Source organism: Bos taurus, chromosome X, assembly GCF_002263795.3.
Source record: "Bos taurus isolate L1 Dominette 01449 registration number 42190680 breed Hereford chromosome X, ARS-UCD2.0, whole genome shotgun sequence".
Classification (NCBI taxonomy): domain Eukaryota; kingdom Metazoa; phylum Chordata; class Mammalia; order Artiodactyla; family Bovidae; genus Bos; species Bos taurus.
In genome coordinates, this window is record NC_037357.1 from 34,598,863 (window position 1) to 34,612,438 (window position 13,576).

The window sequence follows — 13,576 nt, forward strand, 5'->3', positions numbered from 1 at the left end:
GGGAAAAAGCTATTTTAAGTGATAGTGTACATTTATTAACACTTGGATGCTGCTTTAGAGGGCTGCATATTGCATTTGTTTGCTTCCATCAGTCTCCACTGATCATGGTTTAGTCTCCTTTCCAACATCACCCTGAAGAACCTCCACCCCACCCCACATACCTTTCATCTAGGTTAGCATTTATTTATTCACAAATAAGGTTTTAGTTGCTCAGTCATGTCCAACTCTTGTGACTCCATGGACTGTAGCCCACCAGGCTCTTCTGAAGATTGAGGGCAAGAGGAGAAGCGGGTAACAGAGGATGAAATGGTTGGATGGCATCACTGACTCAATGGACTTGGATTTGAGCAAACTCTGGGAGATAGTGTAGGACAGGGAAGCCTGGTGTGCTGCAGTCCATGAGGTTGCAAAGAGTCGGACATGACTGAGAGACTGAACAACAACAATTCAAAAATACGTATTAAGTGCCTACACTTTGTTAGACATTCTTGTAGTAGCCTCTAGAACTGCTAGGGGTATGTCTCTGAAGCTCTTATTACCATAAGATTCTTAAGTTCACAATATTGGTCCCAGTTTGGGGTAAGGTTTCAAACTCTAGGGAACCTCAGCAACAGAATTACTGATGGGAACAGCTTCAGCTTTCCCATAAAACTCAAGGAATATTTTTCAGAGGAAAACTGGTCCTAGAAGTTTCTCAAGGAAACAACATTTAAATATGGGTAGCAGGCAACTTTGGTAGGGAGCCTGTATCTCATGGTTGTTCGGGGGGTATGATTGAATTGGTCAAGGATTATGAAATTGCTGTAGTATGACGGCATCAATCAGATGACCACATGGCTAGAACATGCACTGAGGGTTAAATTGTTCAAGTCTCTGGTCTTATTTCACCCAAGAAAACCTTTTATATGACTCAAAATGCTCTCCTAAGGAAATTTTCCCCATCCCTTAGAAGCCCAGTGATTTCCTCAAGCACATCTCATAAGATAATTTCCCAGATTTTTCTTAACTCTGTAACAGATAAAGGTCATCATCTATTTCCCAACACATAGACTAACCAATTAGACACTTATTCTCTCTCTGCCTAGTAACTATTACCTGTAGAGAACTATTGCCTAAGGAAAATAATAATCAACGGAAAAGGGGGGAAAAAAGCCTTTTCAATTACAAAGAAAAGGCCTTTCTCTTATTTCCTGGGAGTGGGTGAATTTAGTGGAGGAACCAACACAAGTGTTTCCTTCTCTGTCATACTGGGTAATGAGACCCCTTAGTCAATCAAAGCAGTCTTTTCACATGGGTTCCATTTTGGATTGCTGTAACAGATCTCTTGTTCTTGGGATACCTTTTTCCCAGCATATTCCAATGGTGTTAAGTAAGGGTGGCACGAGAATAGGAGTGAAAGCCCAAAACAGACTACGACTTGTGTTAGTCAAAGAGTGTCCAAAAAAAGTTCTTTAGCCTGAGTACAATTCAGAAAGAGTTTAATAAACAGCCACTAAACATTGCACCAAAGCATTTGGAAACACAATTTCTACAGAGAGGTAAAGGTCAGGCTTCCATTCTAAATTCCTTAAGACAATCATGAACAAGACAATCATTAACAGCCCCACCCCCCCACCCCCCATCCCCACATAGCCACGACACTACACTCTTATAGTCATGAATTTACCTACAGACACAGTCTTAGGAATAATGGGACTGGCATGCATTATCCCAGCAATGGCAAGGAAGCAGGAGATGGGGGAAGGATGGGTGAAAAGGCAACCAGCAGCTAATGACAGACCCCTTAGGAGCACGGATCAGGGCGTGGGCAGGGAGAATCTCCTTTCGGTGCCCTCTGTGGCATTACTTAGGGGCTCCCAGATACTTTGGACTAGTGGCTGGGGCTGCCATCTTCATCTCATTCTCTTGAACCATGGCGACGAGAAGTGGTCTCCTTGGATAACACAATGTGACTTTCTAAAAATCTTTTTGGTGTCCAACCAAACTGCATTGAGGACCCAGCATGCCTGTTGAGATGGTGCCGATTCTGAGGTCTAGATGGACCTGAATTCTCAGTCCTATCTTCATGTTGGCCTTTGGAAAGGGGTCCATGATAGTTCTCTATTATGGACACTTGTAAGGAGCCTCGGTGAGTCATTCAAACATCTGAAACTGAGTTTGTCTACTTCATACAAAATTTACAATTATAACTGTCCCTTTTATTCATGCTAAGAACAAATGAGATCGAATCCTTTAAATAATATATTATCAAAGTGATAATAAGGTTAATGATTTAATTGACTCAAAAGTAAACTAGACTCCAATTCATCCCTCTTAATATTGGCATCAAGAGAGGACCAGAGGTCCCTGACAAGTAGGAGAAAAGATCTTGGGCTAGGGTCTGGAGTGTGGAGGGTATGGAAAGAAGAACTTGATTTTCACCTGCCAGTAGCCCTCTTTTCCAAGCCAGTCTTCAAGCCTCAACTACCACCAAGCCCAAATTTCTCACTCCATCCAGTATTTGATGAGTTGCCTTGGCTAGGAGATGACTTTCATATCTTTCTAATCTTTAAAAAAAAAATAGACATTTGATCTCATTTTGTTGCATATGTCCCTTCTTAGTATAAATTAAAACAAATACTTGATCCTTTTACTAAAGAGTTTGTAAGCAGTAATGAGTCCAAGCTAAGCCATGTCCAACTGGCTACAACAGGTTCAAAGGGCTTAAAAGGGCTTTCTGGAGGAGAGATATACCAAAGACGGTACTATTTTCCTGAGGGTCTAGACCTGGCAGGTATTCGTCATCTTGGTGCCAGGCTGACCTAACTGGTTCCATCTGTTTTGGCAATACATGGTAGACAGCAGTAAGCCTCAATCGTCCACACTAACCTCTAAGCCAATAAAGGGGTTTGAGGCCATCTTCAGAGGTTAGCACTGGCTCCTGCCTTTGTTATCAGTACTTATGCCTAGTGGGCCCTGTTGTGGGCAGGAGAGGTGGCAGGCAGGACCACTGGAGACCCAGGCTAGCTCCCTAGTGAGTCAGAATCATCTGATCTGGACAAGTCAACAATCCACCTTAGTCTGGACCTATCCAATAGCCAAGGCTCTCACTGCAGGCTGTAGAGTGCTGTAGTGGGCAGAGTGCAGTAAATTACATGCCATGCCCTCAGCTGAGGGAGACTGGCAGATTAAGATAAGCAACTGGACAAATGGCAGTGTTTGGCTCCAATTGGGACATACTCAGCAATGTTAGAGGGACAAGTAATTTTTTCTGTTATTGTTTCTTCACTGAGATTACTAAATATTAACTGAGAGTCATGGCGTGGTAAGAGGGTTATAAAAGAAGAATCCTGAAACACATGAAGGGGAGCCCTGGGGTTTGGGTGCCTGGATGCTTCCTAGGGTATATAGTGCTCTGGTTGCAGCGCCACCACTATCTACTGTTTGCGGATCATGCCCTTGATAGCTGACTCCCGGTTGACATATGTAGCCCAATAGACCAGATTGAAAATGGCAAAGAGCACAGGAAAGATGATGCGGGAAATCTTGTCAACCTTGCTGACACTGTTGTAGGTCTTGGTCTCAGTCGGGATATCCTGCACACAGGTGGTCTTGGGTGAAGCAATGATTGTCGGGGTGGAGGAGGTGCTTGGAGCAGCGCCCTTGGAGATGGCAGAGAATTCAGTGTCCTTGGCCAGGTTGATGGGATAGGTGGTTCCCACGATGTTGAAAGTGGTGCTGGTTTTCTTGGTCGGGACTGCTGGTGTTTTCTTCTAAGGGCCAGAAAAAGTAGGGGAGAATGGGGGGACAAAAGGAAAGCTAATTAATTCACTATATAGAACACCTTCAAAGGCTGTGGGGAGGAGGAGACATGAGGGAAGTTAGGAAAGAGGGGCCATGAAGCCAATAGCACTGAGTAGCCAGCTTTGTACAAAGGAATAAATTGAAGATGACTTTGAAAACAAAATCTGCATCATCCTGGTTTACTAGCTATTGTGCCTTTGGCCAAGTGACTTCTCCCCTTAGAGCTTTAGTTTCTTCATCTGTAAAATGAGGATCAAAATATTTGGCAGGGTTGTTGAGAGGATCAGATGAAAGAATGGTGGTAGAAATAACTGGAAAACTGAAATCTTGGTCATGTGTAGGATCCTATGCAATCATGTGACTTGATCCTCACAGTAACCGTACGACCTAAGTGTGTGAAATTACTCCCATTTGACAGATGAGAAAACTTAGCTTCAGACTGAGTGGCAGAGCCCACACTAGCCATCTGGGCTCCCAACTTTTAACCAGGGCTGCACTGTACTGTTCTATAGGTATGAGACACTGTTTGGTTACCCGAGACATAACTCCAAAAGGCTTCAACCATCAAGTGGCACATCTCCTGTGAGGAAGAGAGCTTGGTGAGTCTGAAAGTCATTTTGTCTTAAAGACATACATTCTACAGCATGTTAACATGCATCATTATAACCCTTCATGCAGGCAGGAGCTACAGCCTCTCTAGTTCAGTTCATCTCAGTCACTCAGTTGTGTCTGACTCTGCGACAGCCTCTCTAGGGAACTTCCGTCTGCTTCCCTCTGACAGCACAGGCAGGGATCCTGGGGGCTTGCTATGACTCTGATCTTTGCTTTTCCAGATTATAAAAACAAAACAAACAAAAAAAAAACCTCAATGATAAATAAGCATACACAAATGTGTCCATTTGTTCTCACATATATGACTTGTATATACATGGACCTTCCATGTAGAAAAGAGAAAAGGTGACAAAGCTCAGGCCTGGGTCAGAAGAGAGAGGCTGAGGAACAGGAGAGGCCAAAGGCAGTGGCTGAGGACATAGTCTGAGTGCTGAGCTCACTGCCTCATTTCCCACTCTGGCCTTTTCTTCCTTTTATCCCTCTTTGTTTTAAGGGAAAAGTGGGGACAGATGAGCTTTGAAAATACCCAAGAGTATTTGATGGAAAGTGATGACCAATGTGTTGCCCTGATTTCACATACCTCGAATTTTTCTTTCTCAACGTGACTTTGCTTCCCAGCATCTGTTTTACTTCTTTGCACGTGTTTCCTTCCTGGATTTCTCTACTCCCGCCCTCTTCTACTGACCCCCTTTCTCCTAATCTATTTCCTTTCTTCTTTACTTCTGAGTCCCCCCCATTTTCTGACTTTTTTTCTTTAGACCACACTGCCATTGATCTTCCTGGTCCTAATAATAACTTTTGCCCAACAGCTACTGAGTATCTACTGGGCCAAGAACTACGCTAGATGTTTCAGGATAGGTGGGAAGGTTAAAAGTTGTCCGTTTCACTCCTTGTTTTGTAGGAATTTGCAGTCCAGTGATGGGGGGGGTGGTGTAGGGGGAGAGCCCTGTGAACACACCATTGCCATATAATGTGATCAGAATTCTAAGAGATATGAATAAAAGGGTGATGGGAATTCAGTAGAGGGAGGGGCAAAGTACCTTCAGGTGCTGGAAAAGGTGGCTCAGAGAAGGCAATGAGGATGGCGAGCTGGGTCATGAAAGATGAGCAGGAGCTCACCAGATGAAGATGTAGCCAAGGCAATGCACAGGTCAAGGGCACTGCTACTTTGAGGAATGACAAGGAGTCTGCTGTAGGTAGATGAGAGTGTACATAATAAAGGCCTGTCTGTGCTGGCTTCAGGGTTTTCATCAGGGAGGGTAAGAGGGACAAAGAAGTGGGTGCTGGTTTAAGTAAATGAACAGTCTGACTAATAGGACACTTAAAAAGCAAAACCATTCTCTCTTTGAGGACTGTAGTTACATTGCTATAAGTGGAAGGGGGACAGAACTCTAAGGGAGTCTAACAACCTTGTAAATGCTTTAAATACTACATGGGACTCACTTATAATTAGCAAATTCATTGTGTGAATAGAGGCCTGCTGCTAAATGCCTCTGCTATTAAATAAAGGAGCACTTTGCTTGTTTGCCTACTTACTTATTCATTTGCTTACTAATCTCTTTTTTTCTCATGGTTAGACAAAAAATAAAATAAAATAAAAGAAAGAAAAAAACCCACTACCCTGACTTTGCTAGAAGCTTTCACACTCACATATATTATTTCATTTAGTCATCTTATAAGCTGGTTATGACCAAGTCTTTGAAATAATCATTCTGAACAGCAAACACTTTCTTTAGCTCTGTAGGCACTTTGTGTTCTATACGTAGAGAAGCAGCAGTTGATTTAATCACAGATTTTTTAAGTAATAAAAGAAAATTACCTTTTAATTTCCCTCGCCCTTTCCATCATGGAACTTTTTAATCAGCCACTATAATTTTTACCTAAATTGTCAAAGAAGGGAAATCAAAGCAAAAGTTGTAGTGCTGAGAAGACAGAAACAGGAAGCAGAGATTAATGGTTAACAATTCACATTTCTGCATCTAGTTTTCTAATACTTCTCTACACCCTGGAATTTGATAGACACAAACTAGAGTCACTTAACTCTGACCAAGCTATGATTCTGTGCCTACCTCTCGAGCCAATGCTGGGCTCTTAGCTGCATTATAGATGTTTACAGAATGAAACCTGACCCCCCAGCTGAAGATTCTTCATGTGATTTCTAATTTATTCCTGCTGAGTCTTGACCTCTCCTATCAGTTCAGTTCAGTTGCTCAGTTGTGTCTGATTCTCTGCAACCTCATGGACTGCAGCACGTCAGGCTTCCCTGTCCATCACCAAATCCTGGAGCTTGCTGAAACTCATGTCCATCGAGTCGGTGATGCCATCCAACCATCTATTCCTATATCATCCCCTCTCCTCCTGCCTTCAATCTTTCCCAGCACCAGGGTCTTTTCCAACAAGTCAGTTCTTCGAATCAGGTGACCAAAGTATTGGAGCTTCAGCTTCAGCATCAGTCCTCCCCATGAATATTCAGGACTGATATCCTTTAGGATTGACTGGTTGGATCTCCTCGCAGTCCAAGGGACTTTCAAGAGTCTTCTCCAACTTTTGAGAAGTATGACCTCTCCTATCTAGTATGACTTCTCCTATACAGACAAAGATATATAGAATATCTCTATAGTTCATCCTGGAGTAATTCCCATACCACCAAACTGAAACTCACTCTTCCAAATTCCTCCAAGCATTTTGACCTCAGGGCAGGACATTTTTCCTTCTAGAAAGCTACCTCATGTGGACTGGGGATGAGGTAGTGAAAACTTTTATGGACTAATGCATGTCCAACAACTTTAGAGTTTTTCTCAGATGACGTTCATGTTAATTGTTTTCAGAAGTGCTAATTAGAGGGTTAGCTGAAGCCGTGAATGTACTTGAGACCTCCAGGACCTCAAAGTATATGCAGATAAAGTCCTATGACTGTGTTAACCTAACATCCATCCAACTTTCCTGAACCCCAGTTTTCAGAAGTGGGTAAAGTAATGGAGTGTATGCTATGTTAGATTCAAAGACAAATCAGACAAAGACCCAATTTTTACACCCAAACAACCCAATTTTTAAAATGGGTTTTAAAACAGACATTTTTCAAAAGAAGATATAGAAATGGCCAATAAAGATGTGAAAAGATGCTTAATATTATGCTTAATATCATAATAGAAATGAAAGTCAAAATGAGATACCACCTCATACCCATTAGGGTGCCTACTATTAAAAATAAGAACAATAACAGTAACAATAAAAAAAGGAAATAACAAGTGTAGACAAGGATATGGAGAAATTTGACCCCTTATGTGCTGTCGGGAATGTAAAATGGTGCAGCTGCTATGAAAAATGGTACATCAGATCCTCAGAAAATTAAAATATGACCCAGCAATTCTACTTTGGAGTATATTGCCCACCTCAAATGAAAGCAAGGTCTTAAAGAGATATGAGTACACCCATGTTCATAGCAGCATAATTCTCACTAGCCAAAAGATGACAGCAACCCAAGTATGCATAGAGAGAAGAATGGATGAAGAAAATGTGGTCTATCCATATAATGGGATATTATTCAGCCTTAAAGGAAATTCTGATGCATGCTATAGCATGAATGAACCTTGAGGATGTTATGCTAAATAAAATAAGCCAGTCACAAAGACAAATATGATTCCAGTTGTATTCAGTACTTAGAGAAGTCAGATTGCTAGAGACAGAAAGTAGAAGGGAGGTTGCCAGGGGGAGAGTGGAGAGGAGGATTGGAATTTCTGGTGTCATGGGGATAGAGTTTCAGTTTTGCAGGATGAAAAAGTTCTGAAAGTTGCTTGTACAATACTGTGAACATACTTATTAAAAACAGTTAAGATGATAAATTTTAGGCTGTCTAATGAAGATTAATTAAAATAAGAGAGAACTAAAATATAAGGGAGAACACGAAAAAAAAAAACACAGAAAGGCACAAATGCTGAGTCAAGTGAATTCAAAAGAGGAAGGGAACATGCTGGATTAGGAAGAGGTCAGTAAGCCAATAGAATGGGGAGAAAATGCAGGTGCGAGAGAGGGTAGGGGATATCCAGACCATATGTGGGGATGGACCTGGGGCTAGTGGATGAGAAAGGAAAGAGCGGATGAGACTCAAATATTATCTGCTGCTGCTGCTGCTAAGTCGCTTCAGTCGTGTTCAACTCTGTGCGACCCCTGAGACGGCAGCCCACCAGGCTCCCCCGTCCCTGGGATTCTCCAGGCAAGAACACTGGAGTGGGTTGCCATTGCCTTCTCCAATGCATGAAAGTGAAAAGTGGAAGTAAAGTCGCTCAGTCATGTCCGACTCTGTGTTTATCTGTTGGTGGGTAGACCTGTGTCCATGCCCAGTTATTTGCTTGGTATGAGGTGTCCTAGAACTGGCACCTATAGACTGTTGGGCCAGGGCGGGGCTGGGTCCTGAGGTTAATAAGTTAGAGGGAGGATTCCAAAATGGAGTTTGCCAGCACCAGTGTCTACATGGTAGAATGAATTCTCCAGAATGGCTGCCACCAGTGTCTATGTCCCCAGGGGGAGCTGCAGTTGCCCCTGGTTTCTCCAGGAGACTCTCCAAGATCAGCAGGTGGGTCTGACCCAGCCTCCTATTACTGCTTTTGCCCTGAATCCCAGAGCATGTGAGTGAAGTCTCTATTTTCCCCCAGCTCTCTGGGACTCTCAATTGTATGCATTACTGGTCTTCAAAGCCAAATGCTCTGGGGGTTCATTTTCCTGGCATATGACCCACAGGTTATGGAGCCCACCTTGGGGCTCAGACCCCTCACTCCTAGGAGAGAACCTCTGTAATGGTAATATTCCTCTCGTTTGTGGATTGCCCACCCAAGGTATAAGACTTGCCTATATCACAACTCCACCTGTCTTGTTTGGTTCCTTCTTCATATCTTTAGTTGTAGAAGGTCTTTTCTGGTAAATTTTGATCTTTTCCATGGATGGTTGTTCTGCAAATAGTTGTGATTTTGGTGTGCTTTTGAGAGGAGGTGAGCGCTGGGTCTTTCTTCTCTGCCATCTTGACTGATCCCCGTTTGTTTCTGTTTCAATCAACTCACCACTGATAGAGTATGTGTGTTGTCAGGGCATTTATATCTACTGTAGAAAAGGGTGAGAAGGCTACCACTTTATGAATACAAATTAACCCAGAGTGAATATCATTCACCCCAGAGAGAACATACCAAGTGGTGACTTGATTTATGGCTGTTTTTACAGGAATGCTAGAAATTTTAAAAAGCCATTAATGATAAACAACTAAACTTTTCTAAATTATGGATGGAAGTTGAGTATTTTCTAATGTAAAATAAAATGTTATTCTAGAGCATTCAAATTTCTTATTTGAAAATAAGAAAAAAGCATAAGAATTATTGTGTTTCCAAAATTTAGGTAAGAATTTATATTTTAAAAGAACTTCTAAGAATAATAATTGTCTTTTTTTAAAATATAGTTTTATTTCTTCATTTTAATTTGCTCTTTTAATTTTCAAAAAATATAATCTAGGTAATAATGCACATAGTTAAAAAGAAATAAATGTAAAAACTTATAATGCCTGTAACCCAACCTTGTCCTACAACATAATTATTTTTAACTTTCTATCTTTATTTTAATTTTCTAAACTTTCTAATATTTATATATTTCTAAGTAATATGCTTATACTGCTATCAGTTTTATACATAACCATTCATATTTTCATGCTGATTTATCTCACTTATGCAACCCTTCCTCCATCTTCCATACAATTATAGCAATCTTTCTAGTGCAATCAATAATCAATGGTAACATCATTATAAACGACTGGATAAATACCTCTAGCCTCTTGCTACAAATTGCACTGGGTTCTTCTCCAGGTTTGCTTGCTACATAGCTTTCATCTTAGGAATTCCCTTCATCTATCTCTTCTGTAGGATACCCTCTTCTCTGGTCCAGTGTCTTTATCTTTTTCGTTCTACTTTCGTTTTAATAGAACATATTCTCCTGTATTCTCCTAAGGTGGAATCCATGAGAAGTGACATTTCTGAGTTCTAGCAGGTCTGAAAATAACTACCTTTCCATGTAAGTGATACTTTGGCTAGGCATAGGATTCAAGGTTGAAAATCATTTGTCCTTCAGATCTAGATTTACAGCTCCACTGTCTTCCAGCATCCAATGGAAGTCTGATGCCATTCTGCTAATCATTTCTTTGTAAATAACACTTATTGCCTTTCTAGAATCTCTTTAGTCTACCATTTATCCCTGGTTTTCTAAAATCTCAAGATGACGTGACTTTATGTGGGCCTATGAGAACACTTTCAATCTGGAGGCTTATATCTTTCCTTTTGTAAACATGTCTTATATTAGTTCTTTGCTAATTTCCTTTGTTCCCATTTCTCTGTTCACTCATTCTGCAGGTTCTGAGTTGGATGAATTTCCTGGATTCATCCCTAAGTCCCTTAACCTCTTCTTTTCATTTGTCAATTATTTCCTTTTTACCTTACTTGTAGAAAGATTTTTTTTTTTTCAGTTTATTTTCCCATGTCTATTGAAACTTTCATTTTGGCAGTTATTTTTTCAAATGCATCATATTTTGTTTCAAATAAAGCAACATATGTATATATGTATATTTTCTTCAGAAAAACACAAAATGTTAAACTCTACAAAAGTGCATGTGTCTTCAGCAGACCATGTTTGTCTGATCAATAAGAATTTTGTTTTCAACATTAACTCTCTGAAGACAATGGACTGACATCACTGCTACAACATAGGTTGCTACTGAGCTTCTGATCTTTAGTCACATCTTGATTTTCGTTAACAAATGCATAAATACTGCCTGGCAGAAATGCTGCAATGTCTTGAGAAAAAGTGCTAACAGATCAAGCAAAGCCAGGAAAGTTATGAAACAAGCTAGAGCTGATTATTGGGGTTTCCCTGGTGTTTCAGATGGTAAAGAATCTGCCTGCAATGCAGGAGACCCAGGCTTGATCCCTGGGTTGGGAAGATCCCCTGGAGAAGGAAATGGTAATCCACTCCAGCATCCTTGCCTGGGAAATCCCATGGACAGAGGAGCCTGATGGGCTACAGTCCATGGGTTGCAAAGAGTCAGACACGACTGAGTGACTAACAATTTCACTTTTTTTCACAAATTATTGAGAGGATCACACAACCAAATAGGGTTTGTATATTCAGACTGACCCTCTTGTGGCAGGGATTTGGGTCAGCACCTCGAGCAGGGAACTGAAACTGAGTGAAAACTGCTTTTTTTCCTCTCCTAGCTCAGGCCACCAACCCCACAGCTGGGACAGAGAGAACCGCAGCATCTGTGGAAACCTCTATTTCTTGTTACACTGTGAAACCCTGGAGACATTTCCCCAGAAAGGCTTGGCCTCTGAGTTGTTTGCAGAGTACTGCCTTCACTGGGGTCTTTGTCCCCAAAGCAGCCTCTTGGTTTTTGGCACAGCCTTTGTTTTGGGGTTGGAACCCCTTGTGTGGCTTGTCTTCTGTGTTCATGGAGGTTGTTGCCCTTCCTTATTGGATCGGCTTCATTACCACTTGGTGGTTATTTTTCATTTCAGAAGCTCTTCCTTATTCTCTGATTTCCTTTTATATTAGCATCCTCCTTATTTTATGTATATGCTATATTTATAAATATAAGATAAGATTTACTTTTGTTTTTCTTAGGTTCTCTTTAATTCCCTAAATTATTTCTGTTCCTGCCAAGATGAGTTTTTTTTGAATCTTTACTTTTCTCTATTACAAATTTCACTTTGATAATGCTTCATATCATAGTATTATTTGGCAACATAAAAGATGTCTGTATGTTTAGTGTGCCTGAGCTGGGCTTGTTGACTGGTCAACTATGCTATCTGGAGGGAGGTCATTTTATGGGATACCCCAGAATGTCACTGTATTAAGGTCTTTTCTATGGAGACATTCAGCTTCTTTAGAAAAGAAACGTCTGCTGGTCTTTAGGAAACTATACATCTGGCTGTTGACATATTAAATGCTGGCAGGCTCTGGGGTCTTGACTACTCTGTACACAGGCCTTTATTCAGTCCCCTTAATTGCACCCCCATGGTTTATTGTCTGTTGTATGAAGCACCTTGAATGCTGAGTTTCTCCAGGGTTATATCTCTCTCCAACTTGATAAATCAGTTCTTATTCGTCTTTCCACATTCATTTTTCTTAAAAAAATGCATTACAATCTCTTGTCTGACTGAAAGTCCTCTTCAGTGCTCCTGGTACTTGTGGGTTTATACCTGTTTTATTTCTTTACCCTCATTTTAGTGGGATTTTTAAAGGAAGTGGTGATAAAATGTGTAGCTGTTCCTCAGAAGCCCACAGTTCATTGAGTGCTATTATAAGGTAGTCATTTGTCTTCATTTGAAAATGAGGTATTTGTTCCTACCTATCCCTTCTTTTCCTTTCCTTTATCTTTCCCCTCACATTCTGTCTAATCCTTGACCATAGTACAGATCAGAAATAGACTTTTGGATAATTTATATTAGTTTTAAACAGTTTTATGCTCCCCTATTCTAGTTTTATGAGGCAAATAAGGCTTAATATGTCTCTCTAAAGGAAGCAAATAAGTTATAGTTAAATTGCACTGTTTTTTACTTTTAATGCACTTCGTTTTTTTCTGTGGGTCAGTGGTTCTGTTAGTTCCTTCATATTGTAGCAGCGTGCACAAAACATAGTACCCGCATATTAGAAATCCATTTTTATACATTTCATAGTTTTTTTCAACTCTCATCAACATCCTTTCAATAACTTAAATTGATTGACAGAACTAAGGAGGAATACTAAGATCACCATCTCTGCAGAAGACTTTTAGATGATTCTTTTTGTTCTTTTTTTTTTTTTTCCATTTTCAGCACTCCTTGGAATTGGAGAAACGGTTATCATTTTTGACAGCTACACTGTTCAAGTGCTCTTTCTACCCTCAAGCCACCACTGCATCTCTTTCCAATCACAAAAAACAAGTCTACCACATATTTCATAAGGTATTTATGACTGCCTTTTAGATATCTGAAATTAGCAATCATCATTGCCTTAATGCATCTGTCCTTTCTCCATTGTAGTAGCCAAACTGGAACAGCATATTTTAAACATGGTACAACCTGTACAGAATAAAAGGGGTTTATCATCTCATTTGTTCTAGGTAACTCCTAACTCAGACTCAAATCAAATTTGGCTTTTCAAGAGTTACACC

General features: G+C 40.6%; 1 protein-coding gene across 2 annotated transcripts in view; it reads right to left on the reverse strand.

The window, feature by feature from the left end:
- Window positions 1-3,250: 3,250 nt before the first annotated feature.
- Window positions 3,251-13,576, reverse strand: part of GABRA3 (gamma-aminobutyric acid type A receptor subunit alpha3) — a 240,653-nt gene continuing 230,327 nt past the window's right edge. The window contains exons 10-11 of one of the 2 annotated variants that reach the window (XR_009493447.1): window positions 4,318-6,275; window positions 3,668-3,752 (exon numbers count right to left, since the gene is read on the reverse strand). Coding sequence is in view for 1 of the 2 variants with exons in the window: in NM_174542.2 (NP_776967.1) it covers window positions 3,417-3,752 (336 nt within the window). In the remaining variant the exon portion in view is untranslated. 2 annotated transcript variants of the gene reach the window in all.